Source organism: Myotis yumanensis, unplaced genomic scaffold (genome assembly GCF_028538775.1).
Source record: "Myotis yumanensis isolate MYYU_CA2020_CCGP unplaced genomic scaffold, mMyoYum1.0.hap1 SCAF_20, whole genome shotgun sequence".
In the NCBI taxonomy this organism is placed as follows: domain Eukaryota; kingdom Metazoa; phylum Chordata; class Mammalia; order Chiroptera; family Vespertilionidae; genus Myotis; species Myotis yumanensis.
In genome coordinates, this window is record NW_027223771.1 from 895,650 (window position 1) to 918,582 (window position 22,933).

Here is a 22,933-nt window from a genome sequence, read left to right on the forward strand (position 1 = left end):
ATTAAAAGAAAGCTAAAGAGGATGGAGGAGGAGGAAAGGGAGGCAGGGGACAGTAAAGCTCCGCTGCTGGGGTGGAAGCGAGTTTGGGTAGTATGGAGAGTGAAAGTTCAGAGCAAAGCTGCAGGGAAGGGAGGAAGGGAGATTTTGAAAAAATGGTTGTGGGTTTTGAATTAGAGCCCATGTAACTTTTTTTAAACAAATTCTTTTAAAATTTTAAGTGGAGCCTGGAGTGCATGCCTTTAAATACAACCGTGATTACAGACGGGGCTACAGGAGGCCCTGGTATGTATTAAGCTTGCATACAAAATGGTGCCTGTCTGATTTACTTCGCCAGGTTATTGCCAACAGCAAAGGAAAGTGAGAAAGTGGGCTGTAGACTAGTACACAAGCCCCCTCCTCTGACCCTGGGCCTGCTCTCACACACGTGCCCATGTACCTTCACACCCTCATACCTGCTAGATCTGTGACCAGGAAGCTGCCATTCGTCCACAGATAGAGCCAGTGCTGGAAGGCCTGGCATTTCTGCACGGCCTCCGAGCTGCCTGATGCTGGTGCAGCAGCACAGCCCCATTCCCGGGAACAGTAAGGCTCCAGGGGCTTGCCCAGGTCCTCCTCCAGCGTAGCATATGGGATATTGTTTGCAGGCCGGTAGATCAGATACAGTGGAATGATCCTAAACACAGTTTCACCTGCAGTGAGCAGGAAGTAGGGTGGCAGAAAGCCCCCACCTCCATCTCAACTGGATCTAAAAGGAAGACCCTTCCAAGAAAGAAGTCCCAGCTCTGAGCCTGGAGGGCAACAAGGGAGGGGAGCTCCGCCCTGAGTTAAGGAAAGGAAATGAAGGCATTTACTTCTGAGTCCTCTCTATTCTCTGAGGTCAGAGGGAGTAGAACTGGACCACGCTATGGACACAGGAGGACTCTGTGCTTAAGGGAGGAACTGAGACCAGCATGTGTCAGAAAGGAACCCCTCCTGAGAAGATTCAACCAGACTGTGGCTCAATGTCAGCTAGACCCCAATATTCAAGAGTAGGCGAGTGAAAATAATTACCTTTTAGAGCCGACTCCTACAAACCCACACGACTCTGCCGGCTACCACAGAAGAATCCTGACCAGTGTGCCTACCACCTTCAGAGAGGCCCAGAACCTGCTATGTTCAAATTTTGCAATTAGCAGGAACTGGACAATGGGATAGGGAACTGGGGTGGCTAAGAGGAGACTGAAGACAAGAGCAGAGGCTTTCCTAAAGCAGGCAGTGAATCCTGGGGTCTCTGTTTCTAGATTTTGTAGGACCATCAAGCTGAGCACAGAGTTGGTTGTGGGCCCATCTGGACGTGGTCATAACTCAGGATGCCCCTGAGAAGCTGTGAAATCACTACACGCCCCCTCCTTGTGCACTTACTCAGGCACCTCCCCAAAGCCAGGTGCAGCCCGGGCTTCAGCTGCAAAGATTTTGCAGTACTCCCGACTCATGTTCTGAATCTTGCACCCCTGTGGATTACAGAGAACACATCCTGATCAGCAAGGAAGCTCCCTGTCCTCTCATGCCCAGCTCCATGTGGGAAGGCCATCTGCTAGAGGATGCCAGGGGGCCCTGCGATAAGTGCCAGTGCCCCAGGGCCACACTGTGGACAGCAAGGAGGCCGCTGAATGGGCACAACACAGACCACCCACACAGTCACTCCCTTCTTATCTCTCATATAAGGCTTCTGTGTAAGTGTATCTGGTGGCAGTGGGAAAGGATTCTGCTGCAAAAATCTAGTTTGAAAACTAAGGCCCCAAAGATGTAACTTCAGGCTACACCTCAGGCTCTCAAAGATCATCCCAGGACCCTCACAGGTTGAGGCTGAGATGGCTTCTGCCTCTGTACTGGGCTTTCCTACAGGACCCGGGCTGGGAAAAGGGAGGAGGGGAGAGAATGCAGGACGGCTGTGGGAATGGGACACAGTACCTGAATGGTGACATCGTAGTTTCTGCCCAGGAGGGAAGTCTCACTACTGGGCCCAAACACCAGCGGGCTGGACACCTTGATGACACACGTGCGGCCCGACTCAAAGATAGGCTCCAGCCCGTAGATGACCTTGGCCTGGGAGGCCTTCCGAAGGCTGTACCTATGTCCACCCCCTCGTAGATCCTCGCTCACCAGGCGCCCAAAGAGCTTGTCCCCCCAGCAGCCGGAGTCAGCCAGACCCTTGGCAAACACCATGGGAGTCATTTCAATCTCTTCTCCAACTGAAGGGAAACAGGAAAAACATGGAAACTACAAGCTCCTGCCTCATAGATGTGGGGTCTATAGGGCAGGAAAAGGCTAGAACGGTCTCCCACCCGCCACCCGGTGTGCTCACTCTCTGTCCATTATTGCTCTTTGGTGTACACCATGGGTCCCCTACCAGACTGTGAGCTCCTGAGGGCAGAAACTATATCTGATACATGCCTGTCGTATAAGTGCTCAAGAGTGCCCATCACATAGTAAGAACATGGTTAGTGGTGTGGAAGGCAGGGGTTTTCTGTGGAAGTGGCAATCTATAATAAAAGCGTGATATGCTAATTAGACCAGATGTCCTTCCGGACATCCTTCTGGACAACCCTCTGGACGAAGCCAGGGCTGCGAGGGAAGCCCGGTCCTGGGTGCCTGCCAGCGGTTGGAGGGAAGCTCAGGTCCCAGGTGCCAGAGGGAAGCCGGTGCCAGCAGCCGGGGAAAGAAAGGCCTACTCTTGCATGAATTTCATGCATCAGGCCTCTAGTCAATACAAAAAACCAGAATTACTTTGTTTTAGAATTAGGTGTTTTGATCAAATGAATAATTGATTCCATCTCAAGCAACATCTTCGACTCTAACAAAAAGTTTTCAGGACCAATCCAGTAGCAGGATACCCCCCTCATGCTCAGATTGTAACCACTAAATACCATTTCCCACTAAAAGGAACCAGAGCTCCCTGAAGAAATGGTTGATTCCAGGCCTAGGGCAGAACATCTACTGGATGGACCTGAATCATCTTGTCAGACCAGAAAAGAAAGAAGCTATTGAAAATGACTGGAGCCTGGCCAGCATGGCTCAGTGGTTGAGCATCGACCTATGAACCAAGAGGTCATGGTTCGATTCCGGTCAGGGCACATGCCCACGTTGTGGGCTCAATCTCCAGTAGGGGGCATGCAGGAGACAGGCAATCGATTCTCTCTCATTATTGATGTTTCTATCACTCTCTCCCTCTCCCTTCCTCTCTGAAATCAATAAAAATATATTTTTAAAAAAGGAAAAGATCACCCTTAACATACATATATATATACTAGAGGCCTGATCACAAATATTTGTACACTCGGGGTGGAGGGCGTCCCTCAGCCTGGCCTGTGCCCTCTCACAATCTGGGACCCCTTGGGGGATGACCGCCTGCTGGCTTAGGCCCATTCCCCAGGGGATCGGGCCTAAGCTGGCAATCAGACATCCCTCTGGCAGCCCAGGAGCCCTCGGGAGATGTCCACTTGCCAGCGGGGAGCAGGCCTAAGCTGCAGTCTGACATCCTTAGTGCTGCTGAGGAGGCGGGAGAGGCTCCCACCACTGCCGCTGTACTAGCAGCCGTCAGCCTTGCTGGTGACTGAGAAGAGCTCCCCCTGTTGGAGTGCACTGACCACCAGGGGGCATTTCCTGCATTGAACGTCTGCCCTCTGGTGGTCAGTGTGTGTCATAGTGACCAGTCATTCCCAGTCATTCTGCTGTTAGAGTCAGTTTGCATATTACCTTTTTATTATATAGGATATGTATATGTGTGTGTGTGTGTGTGTGTGTGTGTTTTAAATAAAACAACTGAAGGTCTGTCAAAAGGACAGAGGAACCAACCTTCTGAAGGGGCTTCCACTCGCCAAAATTAGACAATCTTACCAACAAAAATGAATAATTTCTGCAATGTATTAAACATATCAAATATATCAAAAATCCCTATGTTCACAATTATAACTGAACCCTCTCCCCTTGCACCAAACAAACACAAAACAAGTCTTTTTGGTGACCTTTGGAGGATGCCAGGGCACCAACTCAGGGTAACCAAATAACCATTTCTCCTTTACAGAAGAAAAACAATTAATGAATGAAAAAGAAATGATAGAATTAAAACACTCCATGTTGCAAACTCTAATGAAGTAAAGAATTTAGACAATAATCAGTGACTATTAAAACCCCTAGATAACAACATGGGTGTATCAGATACAGTTTTTTAACTTTTAAAGGGGATGGATCACGCAGAAAACACCTGAATGGACCCAGTAATCAATCTTAACGTTACTAAAAGTAAAACAATCAGTTGTTATGTGAGTCCAGATAAGATGCAAAAGAAAACACACTGCACACGTGTGAAGTGGCCTTGCCAAAACAATTATACGTGATTCTGACCAAGCCTCTCGATCTTTTAGAGAAGCACATGGATGGAGCAACATGTTCAATGATTTTATAACCAACAAAATCTAGAGTGTAAGAATTCTACACAGCACATGGCTTCAACAAATAAATAACAAAGAGGGCCCGGCTGGTGTGGCTCAGTGGTTGAGCTTCAACCTATGAACCAGGGGGTCACAGTTTGATTCCTGGTCAGGGCATATCACCTGGGTTTCGAGCTCAATCTCCAGTGAGGGGAGTGCAGGAGGCAGCCAATCAATGATTCTCTCTCACCATTGCTGTATCTCTCTCTCCCTTCCTCTCTGGAATCAATAAAAATATTTAAACAAATAAATAAATAAATAGTAAGGAGAGAAAAAAATTGAGGATGAAAGAACTTACATATCTAACAGACTTATGAGATATGTCAGCTCAACACAATGAGTGGTTTCTAATTCAAATAAACCAAAACTTGTGAGACAACCAGGAAAATAGGATTGTATATTTGATGATATTAAAGAATTACTACAGGCATACCTCAGAGATACTGCACGTTTGACTCTAGACCACTGCGATAAAACAAGTATTGCAATAAAGGGAATATAATATTTTTGCTGGTAGAGGGTCTTGCCTTCAATTTGTAAAAAATGCAACATCTTTGGAGCACAATAAAGGAAGGTATGCCTGTACTGAGTTTTTAGGTATGAGGTTAGATTTGATATTATTTTTTTATTTTATAACTGAACAGAAGCCACTGGTTGAATCAATGAGTGATTAAATGAGTGAATGAATGAAGGAATTAATGTTTTAATTGGCCAATGAAGCTCTAGGAATCTTTCCATCACCAGCAACTTTCACAGTCTAATCCTTAGTATGTCTCTTGCAGGAGCAACACAGACTCTTCCTCTCATGTTTGGACCTTTAAAATGCTTATCAAATGTTGGGGTACATCACAGTCACCAGGGCGCCTACTAGAAATGCAATTTTCCTAGGTCCTTCCCCAGAAACAGTGATTAAGGAGATCTGCAGTGGGACCTAAGAAAGTGCATTTTCACCAGGTTCCTGTGTGAATCTAATGAACAGACCACAGTGAGAAATCCTGGGAAGGGTGCTGGGCAGGGTAAGATGTGCCCTGGAGGCCTGTCCTGCCCTTCGTCAAGCACTCTGACAAAGGCAAAGGGCACAAAGCTGAATTAACTCCTTGTGGAATGGGTCCCCTTAGCCACCTCTGCCTCCATCTTCTGAAATAGCTGTCCTCCTCTATCCTCCTCCTCCTCAAGCATCTCCTGAACTAGGAGGCAAAGAGTAGCTGTCTGTGAAGGCAAACATGACATTTGGAACAGGTTGCAAGTCCTTGGAGAAGGTCCCCCTACAGATGGCAGGGCAGGGATAAAGGCCACCCACTCCTCCCCCAAGGTGCTCCGTACCTTCACCTTCTTCTCTGGAGATGAATCCTGACAACACTGTGTGGAGAAAAAGAAGAGAAAGCAGCTGTCCTCAGATTGGTCTGCCCAGGGAGAGCACCATCTCTGCAGATGACTGCTGCCCTCCCACAGGAGCAAGGCCAGGCAGACCCGGGGCAAACTCACCCTCGGGGCTGAGGCAGAAGTCAGTAGAGGCCGAGCCGTGCTCATTGTGGATGGTGCATCGGTACATGCCACAGTCCCCAGGGGACGCCTGCACGATGGCCAAGGCCGCCGGCCCCTCGTCCCCTGCACTGCAGAAAGTGGAGACCCTTCCTGTGAGAGCCATCACCACGGCACAGCCAGGGCCAGAAGGAGGTCCTGGGGCTCCTCAGACCCGGCTCTCAGGCTGCTGGGAGCACTGGGGCAGGCAGCAAGGTACTGTGGTTAAGATCACACAGGTCTGGTTTGCAGTCCTGACACTCACTAGTTGTGTGACTTTGGTCAAGTGACTCAATACCTCTGAGCCTCTATTTTCCCCCTCTCTACTATGAGAATGATAGAATCTCCTTCGTACAGTTACTGTGAGAGTTGAGTGACAGACCTAAATGAGGACAATGCCCAACATTATGATTTTATGATTGCTGTAATTAGGGAGCCAGTCAGGGGAGCTAGCCTCCAGACAGCTTACCTCCTGCCCACTTCGCCCACTGGGTGCAGATCCTTGGCCCATGTCAAGACTGAGTCACTAAGAATGTTGAAAAACTGGCACCAGAGCTTCAGGCTGCCCGAGGCATCAGGAAACTGCTCCACTCGAATCTTTCGAATTACCTGTGGGGCTGGGAGCAGGGGACCAGGGAAGAGGACTGAGCTCCTCCCCTCCATCTTGTGCCCTCTCTGGCCCTGCCCCTGCTTCCCTGGGTGTCCCTGCTGGAACAGGCTGAGAGAAAACAGGATTCAAGTCTCCACACAAGCCCATTCCTTCACAAGGCCCAGCTGCGCCCCACCTCTATCTCTGAAGCATCTTCCCTGACCCCAAAAACACACATCCTAGCTAGAAAGAACCCACTCTAAAACCCCTTTCACAAGCCAGGGCGAGCCTTCCAGCTGAGGATACAGATAGAAGTTGAAAGAGAAACTTCTGGCCCTGGCCGGTGTAGCTCAGTAGAGAGAGTGTCAGCCGTGCACCAAAGAAAGTGCTGGCGGGTTCAATTCCCGGTCAAGGGCACATACCCGAGTTGCAGGTTCTCCAGCCCCTAGTTGGGGTTCGTATGGGAAGCAACCAATCGATGTGTCTCTCTCACATCGATGTTTGCCTTCCTCTCCTTCTCTATCTCTCTCTTCCTCCCTCTCTCCCTCCCTTCCACTCACTCTAAAATGCAATGGGAAAAAATATCCTCGGTTGAGAATTAAAGACAAACAAAAGAGGAACTTCCATTTGCATTCCAGGCCCCTAACTCTAGGAACCTGCATTTGAACCCCGTTCCTACCACTCTATACTCATGGGACAAGTCTGGAAAGAGGGGATTATGGTGATGACGATGACAGAGGTAGGATGCCGTGGATGTCAATCTCTGTGCCGAGTACTTGATTTCTTCTATTTTATTTAACCCCTTGCAATGTTACAAAGTTGCTTCTATTACCATCTCCAAGTGGCAGAGCCAGGAGGAGAAGAAGGCCTTCCTGATTGCAAAGCCTGTGGGATTAGGACGCAAGAATATCTTTAGGAGGTCTCTGTAAGTCCCTGGCAGGCATGCGCCACCCCAGCAGCTGCAGCAATGTCCTTTGCTGGGCAGCCCTCTCTGTGGAGCCACACCCCAGTCCCCACCACTGCTCACCTTTGAGCAGGTCCTTGGCTTTCCTCGGCTTGCCCGGGGTTTCCTGCTTGCTTTCATCCAAGGTCGGCTCTGCATCCAGCCCACTGGGCTTGGGGCTGGAGCCCAGGTCTCCTGCTGCCTGCTCCTCTTCTGCCTGTGGCACCTCCAGCAGGCCTGCTTTTCGGCCCTGGGTAGGAGAGCGCTTCTCCCGCCCTAGAGTCCCTGGGGACCCAGGTGACAGGCCCTTTCTGGGTCCCCGGGGGGAAACCGTGGGGCTCTCCCTCTCCTCAGACTTGGTTGCCTCCCCATCCCCTGCTGCTCTGGCCTTTGGGAGAAACCTCTTCCTCCGGGCCCCCAGAGCCAGTTCCTCAGGGGTGGCTGCAGGGAGACCTGCTGGCGCCTCCTGTGGGATCTCCTCCTCTCGGGAGGGATCCTGGACTCTGCTCTCTGCTGAGAGGGGTCCCTGACCAGAGGCTGCCTGCCCACCTGCCTCCCCGAGCAGACGCCCCGCACTGCTCTCCTGAGAGGTTCCCAGGAGGCCAGACCTCGCAAGGGGAACCTCTCTGTCACCCTTACTGGATCCTTCTGAGGTCAGACCAGGGTCCTCCTCCTCGCCTACCACGATGGCAGGCACGGTGAGGGGGCTGGAGCCAGGGCTCCGGGCAGCAGCCAGGGCCTGCTGGCCAGCCTGCACCTCACGGTCCAGGAGGCCAGTGATGCGGCGGGAGGTACAGGGGCTGAGCAGTAGCGTCTGTGCACTCTGCACCAGATGGTCGTTTTCCACACGCTCCAGGATGCGCCGTGATGTCTGCGGACTCAGACCAGCCACTCCCAGAGTGGGGGCCAGCGTGGGTGAGGGTGCCAAACCCCTGGGGGCAGCTCCTTCCTGGGACTTTGTGCCCCTACTCGTCTCTGTGCTGGATAGCTTTAGCAGGAGAAGCAAGTAGTTCTTCAGGGAATCTATGAGACCAGGGTCACAGCTCTGGGTGCCTGAGGGCCTCCCTTCCACATCTGACATCTTGGCGCAGGCTCCCTCATTGCTGGCTGCTATGGTTTCTGGTGGGTGATTCTGGGTGGGGGTCCCAGGCCCCAGGTGCACTGAGGGTGCAGAACTCAGCAAGGCCTGGTCCCCAGAGGGCAAGAAGGCAGCTGCACTCATGTGCTGAGAAGTGGGGGTGCTGGGCAGCCCCTGCGGTGAGCTGTTGGTCAGGCCAGTACCAGCAGGAGAAGGCAGAGTGGGCACATCTGGGCTCAGGCCGGTGGGAGGACAGCCTCCCAGATCCACAGAAAGCACCTCCCCCGGCTGCTCCTCCTTAGGGCACTGGAACAAGCTATCCTCTGGCTTGTCCTTGACCGGGCCTGACCACTCCGGCCCCCAACATCTCCCTCCTCCCGTCTGCTCCAAGCTACCCTCAGGAAGCAGCTGTGCTGGGAGCCTGAGGCCCCCTGACAGGGGACCCAGCTCCGTTTCCTCTTGGTTACCAGAGGCCGTTTCTGCTGCCTCTCCAGATCTGAGCATGAAGCCAGGTTTTTCTGGGACAGAGGACCTTTCTGGGCTCTGCTCAAAACATGCAATAATCTGGGAACTGGAACCCTCTGAAGGTGAGGGTTCAGGGGCTCTGGACTGTGGGCTGAGGTTGGTCACTGACTTCTTCTCTGACTGAACTTTAACGGCTGTGGGTACACTCCCCTCTGACTGTGTCCCCCTACCTTCCTGTATCCTGTCTTCCTGTATCTTCGCACCTGCCTGTGTCTTTCTGTCTTCCTGTGTCCTTTCCACCTGTGTCCCTGTCCTTCCCTGTGCTACCACATCCTTCTGGGAACTCCTGTCTGACTCTGTCCTCTCACTTTCTTGTGTCACAATGTCGATCTGTGTCTTCCTGTCTGCCTGTGTCCTCCCGTCCACCTGCATCTTCCCATCCACCTCTGTATTCTTCATGCCTCCATGTCTCCAGTCAGCGTATGTTCTACTCTCCTGGGTTTCTGTATCCATGGGCTCAATGATGCTCTGACTTCTGGGGGTGCTGCCACCAGCAGAGGCTCTACCAGTGCTGCTGCTGGCCGATACAGTAGGAACCATGGTCGCCTGCGACTCCAGGACCTGAGAACACATGGACAAAAGCAAAAACTTAACTCATGGCCTCAGGATCTGCAATCAGGCATCCCAGCCTCCTGTGACCTTATCCAAACTGCCTTGACGGGAATCCTGCCACCTGGTTTCTGGGGCCACAGGGGTTGGGAGGCAAAGGCTACGTGACAAAGTGCCAAAGCTGCCCACCCCAACTCCCGATCCCAGAATCTAGACCAGGGAATCCCCAGCACCCAGGTCCAGCCTTGCCCTTCTCCCCTCTCCCTGAAGAAATCCTGCCTTTCCTGAAAGACCCTGCTCGTGTGTATCCCACCGGCCCTTGGCCTTTGGAGGGGAGTTGTCCCCAGGGCTTCTGAACATTCCTTCTGTCCCTCATTGCCCTGGATAGACTTATTATGGGTGAAGTGAGGCTATATATCACCTCACTCTTCACAACAATATGAGATAGCTTTGTGAAAATCTTTTCGATATGAAAACACTGATGGTCTCATTTGTCCGTTATCAGATAGTAAATGGCAGAGTTTAGTTTAGAAGCCAGGTGTGCCTAGCTCCAAATCCCATGTTCTTTGCTGTTATACTATAATGCCACCCATTTAAGTTCTAATTAAAGGATTTATTATTTAAACATAAACAGTAGTAAAAGATAGCAATCTGCCTCTTTCCTCCTGGATGTCATCAAAACCAACAAAGTAAACAAGAAAACAAACAAGAGTACTCGAGAATCGAAGATGGCGGCGTAGGTAAACACTGGAGACTGCTGCCACCAACAACCACTTCAAAAATACAACTAAAAGACGGAACGGACATCAACCAGAACCACAGGAAGGCTGGCTGAGGAGAGACTCTTCAACTAGAAGGAAAAACAACAGCATTACGAGGCTCAGAAGAGGCGCAGTGTGGAAAATTTAAAGGTACGGTGGTGCGCGCGCAAAGCGGGCTGGTGGCTGAGGGCGCGGTTGTCGTTTTCAATCAGGAGGGAGTCTCAGACTCTGGGCTACAGATCCGGGCGAGTCTCTAGGGACCCAGACTCAAACGGGAGAAGCGGGACTGTCTGGCTACGGTCCCTCCAAGGTTTGCAGCGGTTGCTGGGACAGAGAGGCGGAGCCCCTGGGGACAGACTGAGAGCAGCCATAGCTGCTCCCTCCCCCCCCCCCCCCCCCCCCCCCCGTTGAGCCTGCCCCGCCCAAGCCCTGCGCAGAGCCATTTGCCGGATCGCCTCAGGCAAAGGCTAGATTAGCACCTCCCCAGAGGACAGAAGTTTTCCCACAGCTGATTCTCACAGCCAGTCGGCCTGGTGGTCAAATCCCTCTAGTATTAACTACAACAATTAAGGCTTAACTAGAACAAGACTGTGCACAAAGACCACAAGGGGGTGCACCAAGAAAGCATAAAAGATGCGGAGACAAAAAAACATGACAGAAATGGAGGATATGGAGCTAAGAATCGCAATTTTGAGGGCTTGCCATAAATTTGTGCAGAGCCTCACGAAAACTAATGAGACCCTCGATGCTACGATAAAGAAATTAGAAAGTAAGCATACACGGACTGAAATAAAGAATATTATACCCAATAGCAGACCAGAGGAGCACAAGAATCAAACCAAAGATTTGAAAGCAAAAAACACCCAACTGGAAAAGCAAAATGAAAAAAGAATCCGAAAGTGTGAAGATAGTGTAAGGAGCCTCTGGGACAGCTTCAAGCGGACTAATATCAGAATAATAGGAGTGCCAGAAGATGAGAGACAGCAAGATACTGAAAACCTATTTGAAGAAATAATGGCAGAAAACTTCCCCCACCTGGTGAAAGAAATGGACTTACAGGTCCAAGAAGTGCAGAGAACCCCAAACAAAAGGAATCCAAAGAGGACCACACCAAGACACATCATCATTAAAATGCCAAGAGCAAAAGACAAAGAGAGAATCTTAAAAGCAGCAAGAGAAACAGACTCAATTACCTACAAGGGAATACCCATACGACTGTCAGCTGATTTCTCAACAGAAACTTTGCAGGCCAGAAGGGAATGGCAAGAAATATTCAAAGTACTGAATACCAAGAACCTACAACCAAGAGTACTTTATCCAGCAAAGCTATCATTCAGAATTGAAGGTCAGATAAAAAGCTTCACAGATAAGGAAAAGCTAAAGGAGTTCATCACCACTAAACCAGTATTATACGAAATGCTGAAAGGTATCCTTTAAGAAGAGGAAGAAGAAAAAGGTAAAGATACAAATTGTGAACAACAAACATGCATCTATCAACAAGTGAATCTAAGAATCAAGTGAATAAATAATCTGATGTACAGAATGAACTGGTGATTACAATGAATCAGGGACATAGAAAGGGAATGGACTGACTATTCTTGGGGGGGGGAAGGGGAATGGGAGATACGGGAAGAGACTGGACAAAAATCGTGCACCTATGGATGAGGACAGTGGGTGAGGAGTGAGGGCGGAGGGTGGGGCGGGAACTGGGAGAAGGGTTGTTATGGGGAAAAAAAGAGGAACAAATGTAATCTGAACAATAAAGATTTAATTAAAAAAAACAAAAAAACAAACTCTACTGTTATGAAACTGGAGGTAAATAAAACTCAAAGTCTAAAAAATAAAAATGAGCCAGTATTGTCAAAAGCGGACAGATTCAACACTGGGCGGCTGAGCTGGAACAAAAGCTGTATGGAGGAAATAATCAGTGAAACAGCTCAGCAGGTGAATAGTGAAACCGTTCAGCAGGTCTCAGAATATGGCAGCAAAAGTTATTGTACATAAAGGACTCATCCTAGGGTGATAAGCCCCCAAACTCCACCTACAAGAGCTATAGGATCCTGGAGGGCTGGGTGGAAATCAAGCAGAAAACCTATAAGGGAGGTGTCCGAGGAAACAGGGAAAGGTACACTACCGGCCCAGCCGGTGTGGCTCAGTGGTTGAACATCGGCCTATGAACCAGGAGGTCACGGTTCAATTCCTGGTCAGGGCACATGCCGGGGTTCGGGCTTGATCCCCAGTGGGGGAACTGTGGGAGGCGGCCAATCAGTGATTCTTCTCATCATTGATTCTCTCTCCTTTCCTTTCTGAAATCAATAAAAATAAAAATTTTAAAAGTACACTACTGAAGAATCCTCCTGAAAATTGCTAAGCTAAGAAAATTATTTTTGAACATACAAGGAGTTAAGGAATATGTGCCCTGCTTGAGGAAACTTCTAGAGAACAAACTTCAGTCAATTAAAGGTGATTAGAAAAACCATAGCCAAAGAATTGATAAGAATGAAATATATAACTGTAGAACCAAGACTAAAACCATAGGAGCTTGGAGTGGCAGATCAGAATGTCAATGTTTTATGCCCTGACAATACAGAAACTATTTAACTAGCACAAAAGGGGAAGGGGGAAGGTGACAAGTGGAGTAAATTCCTTAAATGTCTGACCTATACAAGCCAGGAACCAAAGACATTACTCAAAGCTAAAAAGCCAGGTAATATGGAAATAGAAGATGTTTAAATAATACAAATAAAATCACTTAGAAATAAAATTTTAGACTAATAGGAGATGGAAAATAAAAGGAGAAAATGGTGGGAAGGAAGTGGAAACTATCTTTGCCCACTATAAAAAATTTAAAAAGAGGAGTCGACCAAGATGGCGGCGTAGGTAAACACCGGAGACCGCTGCCGCAAACAACCATTTCAAAAATACAACTAAAAGACTGAACGGACATCACCCAGAACCACAGGAAGGCTGGCTGAAGAGAGACTCTACAACTAGAAGGAAAGAGAACAGCAAATCGAGGCTCAGAGGCGGCGCAGTGTGGAAAATACAAAGGTACCGAGGTGCGCGCGAAAGCGGGCTGGTGGCTGAGGGCGCGGTTGTCGTTTTCTGCCGGGAGTGAGTCTCAGACTCTGGGCTCCAGATCCGGGCGAGTCTCTAGGGACCCAGACTCAAACGGGAGAAGCGGGATTATCCGGCATCAGTTGGAACCTGAGGGCAGCTTTCTCTCCGAGGTTTGCAGCGGCTGCCGGGGTTCTGAGAAGCAGAGCCTCTGGGAACGGGACTGAGCGTGGCCATAACTGCTCCCTCCGCCCGACCTGTTGAGCCCGCCCCGCCCAAAGCCTGCGCACAGCCATTTGCCGATCGCCTCAGGCAAAGGCTGGATTAGCGCCTCCCCAGAAGACAGACGTTTTCCGCACAGCTGATTCCTATAGCCAGTCGGCCTGAGGGTCAAATCCCTCTAGTGTTAACTACAACAATTAAGGCTTGGCTAGAACAAGACTGCGCACAGAGACCACAAGGGGGTGCACCAAGAAAGCATAAAAGATGCGGAGACAAAAAAACATGACAGAAATGGAGGATATGGAGCTAAGAATCGCAATTTTGAGGGCTTGCCATAAATTTGTGCAGAACCTCACGAAAACTAATGAGACCCTCGATGCTACGATAAAGAAATTAGAAAGTAAGCATACACGGACTGAAATAAAGAATATTATACCCAATAGCAGACCAGAGGAGTACAATAATCAAACCAAAGATTCGACAAAAAACACCCAATTGGAAAAGCAAAATGAAAAAAGAATCCGAAAATGTGAAGATAGTGTAAGGAGCCTCTGGGACAGCTTTAAGCGGTCTAATATCAGAGTCATTGGAGTGCCAGAAGATGAGAGACAGCAAGATATTGAAAACCTATTTCAAGAAATAATGGCTGAAAACTTCCCTCACCTGGTGAAAGAAATGGACTTACAGGTCCAAGAAGCGCAGAGAACCCCAAACAAAAGGAATCCAAAGAGGACCACACCAAGACACATCATCATTAAAATGCCAAGAGCAAAAGACAAAGAGAAAATCTTAAAAGCAGCAAGAGAAAGAGGCTCAATTACCTACAAGGGAATACCCATACGACTGTCAGCTGATTTCTCAACAGAAACTTTGCAGGCCAGAAGGGAATGGCAAGAAATATTCAAAGTGCTGAATACCAAGAACCTACAACCAAGATTACTTTATCCAGCAAAGCTATCATTCAGAATTGAAGGTCAGATAAAGAGCTTCACAGATAAGGAAAAGCTAAAGGAGTTCATCACCGCCAAACCAGTATTATATGAAATGCTGAAAGGTATCCTTTAAGAAGAGGAAGAAGAAGAAAAAGGTAAAGATACAAATTATGAACAACAAACATGCATCTATCAACAAATGAATCTAAGAATCAAGTGAATAAATAACCTGATGTACAGAATGAACTGGTGATTATAATAGAATCAGGGACATAGAAAGGGAATAGACTGACTATTCTTGGGGGAAAAAGGGGTGTGGGAGATGCGGGAAGTGACTGGACAAAAATCATGCACCTATGGATGAACACAGTGGGTGGGGAGTGAGGGTGGAGGGTGGGGTGGGAGCTGGAAGGAGGGGAGTTATGGGGGGAAAAAAGAGGAACAAATGTAATAATCTGAACAATAAAGATTTAATTTAAAAAAAAAAAAAAAAAAAAATTTAAAAAGACACTGACTGAAAAGATAAAATAATTCATGATATATATAAAATTTAAATTACAGCCTTGGCCAGTGTTCTCAGTGGTTAAAGCAGTGGTTCTCAACCTTCTGGCCCTTTAAATACAGTTCCTCATGTTGTGACCCAACCATAAAATTATTTTCGTTGCTACTTCATAACTGTAATGTTGCTACTGTTATGAATCGTCATGTAAATATCTGATATGCAGGATGGTCTTAGGCGACCCCTGTGAAAGGGTCGTTCGACTACCAAAGGGGTCGCGACCCACAGGTTGAGAACTGCTGGGTTAGAGCATCAGCCCAAGAACCAAAGGGTTGTAGATTTGATTCCCCATCAAGGGCATGTATCTGGGTTGTAAGTTTGATCCTGGGACCTAGTCAGGGCATGTGTGGGAGGCATCCAGTCAACAATGTGTCTCTCTCTCAGTGATGTTTCTCTCTCTCTCTCCCCCTCCCACCCCCTCTTACTAAAAAAAAATTAATGTAAAAAATATCTTCGGGTGAGGATTAACAACAACATCAAAATTTTAATTATAAATTACTATACACAAACACTTCTAAGTATCAGAAGAACCACACACAACACCAAAGCAAACAGATCATATAATAATTTTTTAAATATATAATGAAAATATAAATTAGGAAATTTACAGTTACTTTACTGAATATAGAATTTTGAATGAATGATATGAGTAGAGAAAAATAGAAGAGTTTGGTAAATATCAGGAGCCATCAAATGTTAAGTCTGACTAAGCAAAGAATTTTAATGAAAACACTCCTCCAACTTCTCTTATAATCAGTAAGATATTAACAGACAAAAATACCTTGGCGCCAACAAATAGCAATTAGTAATATATTAGAAACTTCTTTAATTTCTGATATTCTAGGATTAGGATATATTAATATAGACATGAAGTCTATAATTTACAAAGAAAATTCTGACTTTGCACTCAAGGCTCATGAAAAGAGAACTTTTGGCTAAAGCTATCTTCACTTCTCTCACCCTAGCTCAGTAGTCAGCAAACTGTGGCTCGCGAGCCACATGCAGCTTTTTGGCCCCTTGAGTGTGGCTCTTCCACAAAATACCGACTTCTGCGCATGGGCCACGAAGTTTCAATCGCACTGTACATGTGCGCCCGCACATGGTATTTTGTGGAAGAGCCACACTCAAGGGGCCAAAGAGCCGCATGTGGCTCGCGAACCGCAGTTTGCCGACCACTGCCCTAGCTGATCAGTCCCTGAGTGCAACTGAACCCACTTCCTCAGTTTCTCAACGTCTGTTCCCTCTCTGTCTCTACTGCCAATATTCATTGCAGTGCAGTTTACAATAGCCAAAGATTAGAAATTACCTAAATTCCATCAACACAGGACTGATCCAATGAATTATGGTACAACCCCATTACAAATAAATAAAATAAACATAGAAATAAAAAAGAAGCAAGGTTTGGCCCGGCCAGCATGGCTCAGTGATTGAGCATCGACCTATGAACCAGGAGGTCACGGTTCGATTCCCTGTCAGGGCACATGCCCGGGTTGTGGGCTTGATCCCCAGTAGGGGGCATGCAGGAGGCAGTCAATCAATGATTCTCTCTTCTTAATGTTTCTCTCTCCCCCCCCCACCTCTTTCTTCCTCTCTGAAATCAATAAAAAAAATTCTAAAGCAAGGTATGAGCTAGAAAGTATCATATACCACCTTTATGTAGAAAATACACAGATACACATACATATATGTAAATGCACAGAAAATAGCTCTGGAAGAATGCTCAAGATACCAGTAATGAAGACTGACTTCAGGAAGAGGAACTGGGTGGTGGGGATAAGGAAGGAGGGAAGATTTAATATCCTCCAATACCTTTTTAAAAAATATATATTTTATTGATTTTTTACAGAGAGGAAGGGAGGGGGATAGAGAGTTAGAAACATTGATGAGAGAGAAACATCGATCAGCTGCCTCCTGCATGCCCCCTACTGGGGATGTACCTGCAACCAAGGTACATGCCTTTTGACCGGAATCGAACCTGGGACTCTTCAGTCCTCAGGCCGACGCTCTAGCCACTGAGCCAAACTGGTCAGGGCTCAAATACCTTTTATACTTTTTGAGTTTTATACCACATGCATGACACATTCTCAATGAAATTAAATTAAAATGAAAATAAGTAAATGAACCCTTCTATGATCATCGAAGCCTTTCCATCAGCAAGGGTCCCAGCAGGTATATCTCTCTAAGTTCACCTCTTGGGTTCCTCCACCCAACACAAACTTACTGTACCAACTACAGTAAGTTAGTGCTATTTTTTTTAAAATATATTTTATTGCTGAAGCTGGTTTGGCTCAGTGGATAGAGCGTCAGCCTGCGAATTGAAGGGTCCCAGGTTCGATTCCGGTCAAGGGCATGTACCTGGGTTGCGGGCACATCCCCAGTGGCAGATGTGCAGGAGGCAGCTTATCGATGTTTCTCTCTCATCGATGTTTCTAGCTCTCTATCTCTCTCCCTTCCTCTCTGTAAAAAATCAATAAAATATATATTTTTAAATATATATATATATTTTTTATTGATTTTTTACAGAGAAGAAGGGAGAGGGACAGAGAGTTAGAAACATCGATGAGAGAGAAACATCAATCAGCCGCCTCCTGCACACCTCCCACCGGGGACGTGCCCGCAACCAAGGCACATGGCCCCGACTGGAATCGAACCCGGTACCCCTCAGTCCGCAGGCCGACGTTCCATCCACTGAGCCAAACCGGTTAGGGCGAGTTAGTGCTATTTTATAACCGCTTTGGTTTTTCCTCTGCTGGACATTCTCACCCTTTTCCTTGCTCACCTGGAGGACTTCTTCACTTCCTTGAAGACCTCATTCAAGTTTTTTTCTTCTATGAAGACTTATGAGTTCACTCCTCTTCTCCCCTTTCCCCCCCAAAAATTAGTGGCTTCCTACCCCATGTACCCATGGCAAATGTACTTGGTTGTGTCAGGATGTAAGTTCCTTTCAGCCTCTGAGGTTGTAGTTGCAATGCAAGTTCTGTTTTCAAAGCCTCTGCTGTGCTGTCCTCTCTGTATGCCATCCAGTGGCCGGTCTGGGATTTGAATGATGGTCTCTTAGTTCCAGTCTCAACATTTTTGATACGCTGTTCAGAACCAGATCCATGCGTGAACAGTTTGGGAATAAGTCCAGGACTTTATAAACAGCTTATGAAGTCATTTTCCCAAACTTCCCCCTCTCCAGGATCTCCCCTGTACTTTCTGGCCACATAACAGGGTCTTCATTTACCCCTCTCTGTCACATACTTGGGAAGAGACCCAGGACTAAAAACAAACAAACAAACAAAAACAAAAACAGGGGTTCATCCCACCCTCTTGGGACCAGAGCTCCTCTGAAGGAGGGGAAACATTGCCTCTCATAAAATTGAGACACCTATGGCCTATTTAAAAAATAAAAATAAAAACAGCGTACATTGCTAGTTAAGTAGTACTTTCAATTCTGGTCTTCTCCCCCAATCTGTGTGTTGCCATTTGCTTATCCAAGTTATCAAATAATTAAACAATGCATTTTGTCCATATCCTCTGCACTTTGATCTGGTATAAGTCTAGTCCCCTTGATCGGTTGGATAATCCCTTAAGGCAAGAATCATGTCTCTCTTCAACCTCCACTCCCTTCAATGCTCTCATAAAATACTTATATTCACGTATTCTCTAAAACTAAAGAGCCCTTATTATGGGAGGGGAGTGTCCACATTTTGGGATCATTATCCTCGGAACTTACAGGGTTTTTCAAGAGACACTCTCACCTGGCTGATGGGGCTCAGTGATGGAGTGTTGACCTATGAACCAGGAAGTCACAGTCTGAGTTGCAGGCTCCATCCCCAGTAGAGATGTGCAGGAGGCAGCCAATTGATGATCCTCTCTCATCATTAATGCTTCTATCTCTTTCTCTCTCTCCCTTCCTCTCTGAAATCAATAATATATATATACATATACTTTTAAAAGGAGACACTCTAGCTCTGGCTGGTAGCTCAGTTGTTTAGAGCATTGTCCTGATATGCCAAGGTTGTGGATTCAATCCCTGGTCTGGGCACATACAAGAATCAACCAATGAATGCATAAATAAGTGGAATAATAAATCAATCAGTGTTTCTCTCTCTCTCTCTCTCTCTCTCTCTCTCTCTAAAAATCAATAAATTTTTAAAAATTAAAATAAAAAAAGAGACATGGTATGATGCCAGGTGGATATGGTGCTAGGTGAGTGAGTACTTGAATTATTGGGGGGAATCACTTCATAAATTATATAATTGTCTAACCATTATGCTGTATACCTGAAACTAGGATAAAATAATATTGAATGTCAACTGTAATTGAGAATAATTTTTTTAAAGAAGAAACACTCAGGTCTCAAGGCTTTCAGCAGAGCTATACTGTCCCTCTGAGGTAAGGTGTCCCCACACTGCTGTACCTCAGCTCCAGAGAACTGAGGCAGTCTCAGAGAAGGTACCATGCGAGAGCACTAAAAAGCAGCCTTTGAGAACACTAATGGCCAGTTTCCATTCACCAAATACCTGTAGGCAAGGTTGCTTCTGCCCAGGGAGAGAGCTGTCTGAACAGCATGGCTGGGCTGGAGGGAGGGTCTCTGGACAGTCTTAACAACTCAAGAGGCCTCTGTTCTGGCATCTGCTCCTCATCCATATCCAAGATGGAAGCCTAACTTGAGTTGCCAGAGATAACCCTTATTTTCAGGAGGGAGGAGCAGTGGCATCATATTCCAGAAGCAGAGACCCTTAAAGTACTTAACCCTAGCAAGAGACATGCTGGACCCATATGAAGCAGACAACAGAACTTAAAAAGATATAAGAAGGTCTGAATAATTGAAATAACTACCATGCTCCCAAATGAGAAAGACAAATATTAATATATAGATTTTTTTCCAAATTAATTCTTATATTTAACGCAATCCCAATCAAAATGCCAATGGTATAGAGACAGAAAGCAGATAAATTGGTGCCTGGGTCTGGGAGTGGGAACAAGGATTAACAGCAAAAAAGAAGAGGGATCCTTTTATAATGATGGAAATGTTCTAAAACTGGATTGTGGCAATGGCTGCACAACTCTGAATTGTATACACTGAATTATATACTTTGAAGAGGTAAATGTTATGGTATATAAATTATACCTCAATAAAGCTGTTTAAAAATATATTATTTAGCAAGTTTTACTAAGAGACCATCCAAAATGCAAATCTGACTTTAATTTTCCAGGAAAGTATTTAATAGGTTTTTGACCTTGTTAAAAATTCATCACTTTTTTTTCCTTTTTATAGGCTTACTTTCTTAGAGCAATACATCACTTTTTTTTTAATGTGGGTTTTTTTTTATAATGGTGAATATAAAGATACAAGGTAAAAACAAAACAAAAAATGATATATGGGAGTTTGGACAATTTCAAACAATGATTCTAAAGTTTTTCTACAGGAATAAACAAGAGAGAAGAGCTAAGAAAAATTTTTTAAACAAGTATAAGAGGGTTGCTCCGCCAGAAATTGAAACTATAATAATTAAAACAAGATCATTCTGTTGTAAGAACCAACAAACAGAATGGATTATGACAGATGTGTATATATAGGCTTTAATGTTTATAAAAATTATTATATAAAGAATCACAAACTAATAGGTAAGGGTTGAATATTAACAAATGATAATTGGGGAAATTACCCACTTAACCAAAAATTGATCTAGAGACTGATGCTTTTCTATACACGCAAATCAATTCCAGATTAATTTAAAAATCAAATGAAGTAATTCAAGCAATAAAATTTTTCTTAATAAAGATTAATATTTAACTAACCTTCACATAGGGAAGGAAAGCATAAACACTATGGAGGAAATGGTTAAAATATACATACTATGGCATCGTATACAACCATTAAAAATGAAGTTTTTCAACTAATTTTTAGGAACCATGAGAAAATGCTCATGAAATAATGAGAAGTAGAGTGCCATGCCCAGAATAACAGCACAAATTAAATTTAAAAACTAATAAACTACATATGCAAGAAGACTTGTAGATATACCAAGACGTCTCTGTATGGTAGAATTATAGGTGAATTTTTAGGGCTTCGCCCCATATTTTCTACTATTACCATGTGTTTCTTTCATAATCCAACATATAATGTGTTTTTTAAATAGATTTGGTACTGTAAAAATATGAAAAACCAGTCAACTTCAGCCACTAAAAAGCAACAGCTTCAAAATTTACACAGATGTTAAATGCATTTTTCACATTTTTTTAAGTATAAAAAACTAAAAGCCACACACACTTTTTGCAGGAACAGCAGAACCACTGCAGCCAGCCTCTCCCGTGCCCACATGGCCTGAGCCCTCTCCTCTCACCTTTGAGAGGCAAGGAGGACCCTGCCAGGATCCTGGCTATGGTGCTCCCCATCCCTGTGGGTGGAGGAGCCAGATTCACTCCCAGACCTGGCTGCCAGCCTGGTCACTTCCCAAATGAAACCCCTAGGGCCCTATGAGGGCCATCCCTACACGAAAGCCCTGCTGTCCAGCCTGTGTGCTGTCAAGTACATGAGGCAGCCCCATCTGGGCCGTTAGAACTCACCAAACCAGCTGCTAAAGTCTCCTGAGACCAAACATGAGGGTCATAAACAGATTCTAAACAGACTGGTTTGAGATTCACTGTACTCCAGCGCCCTCTGAACAACTGTCCACACAGTCTAACTTCAGCATCCACTGAAAGAAAACCATTTCCCCTGTTCACCCTTGAAACTGATCTCTCCCTCCTTCCCCCATAAAAGTTCTCTCCATGGGAAAGGCAGGCCCTCTCTGCTCTCCATGAAGCACCCCTTTCCCCTTGCCCTCTCTGAGGTGCTGTAGCAGCTTGTACCGCACGCACGTGATTCCCTCCCAGTTCCAAGAAGCCATCTGTCCTCTGCCCGACCCCTGTAAGCACTGCTTCCAGATGCTCCTCCTGTTTCCTGGGGCCCAGGCTCTGCTCCCTCCATCCCAAGAAACAGTCTCATCTTAGTTCCCGCCAAAATGCTGTTTCCACTTAAGGTTGCCAGATTTAGCAAAACGAAACACAAGACACCAGGTTAAATTTGTATTTCAGATAAACAACCAATAATTTCTCAGTATGTGTATCCCATCTCTCTTATCCACACTACCCCTACTCTTGAAACACTTTTTTTTTCTGCCACTCATAAGAAATACTGCCTTCTTTCTGCCCCACTATAAAACACTGCCTCCCTAAACTCCTGTGAAATACTGCCTGCCCTCTGCCCCCTGAAACATGAAGCAGTGATCACACAGGACAAACTCCCTTCTGTTCATCCTCTCAATCCCAGCCCCCCCCCTTTCCCCACCCCCATTAAACTCCTTAATGTTGTCCCACCCCCATCAAGTGCCTTAATGTTGTCATTCATCTGCCCGTCTCCACACAAAACATCACCTTTTAAAAAAACACATCACCTTTTCTGTTGGCTACCTGATCCCCAGAAAACAACAACACTCCTGTTCCCAGGTAAAACAGTCTACCTGTCTCCCACCAGAGTACTACTTTATACCTCCTGCCATTTACTTAGTTCTTAATATGTACCAAGCCCTGTGCTAAGCACTCTAATTCTTGCAACAGCCCTGTGAAGTATGTCTTATGATGATGATGATGTTACAACTTGCCCAAGATCACACAATGTTAAGGACAGTCAGATTTGTACACAGGTACACCTGACTCCAAAATCTTAGATAAAAACCCACATTAAACCAGAATTTC

General features: G+C 46.2%; 1 protein-coding gene across 2 annotated transcripts in view; it reads right to left on the reverse strand.

The window, feature by feature from the left end:
- The window catches only part of ALPK3 (alpha kinase 3), a 52,326-nt gene that overhangs the window by 5,551 nt on the left and 23,842 nt on the right, over positions 1-22,933 (reverse strand). For both annotated transcript variants that reach the window (XM_070400351.1, XM_070400350.1), the window contains 7 exons: positions 7,607-9,686; positions 6,460-6,607; positions 5,955-6,082; positions 5,793-5,828; positions 1,951-2,231; positions 1,402-1,490; positions 453-673 (listed from right to left, as the gene is read on the reverse strand). In XM_070400351.1, the coding sequence (XP_070256452.1) occupies positions 453-673; positions 1,402-1,490; positions 1,951-2,231; positions 5,793-5,828; positions 5,955-6,082; positions 6,460-6,607; positions 7,607-9,686 (2,983 nt within the window). The remainder of the gene's footprint in view (positions 1-452; positions 674-1,401; positions 1,491-1,950; positions 2,232-5,792; positions 5,829-5,954; positions 6,083-6,459; positions 6,608-7,606; positions 9,687-22,933) is intronic.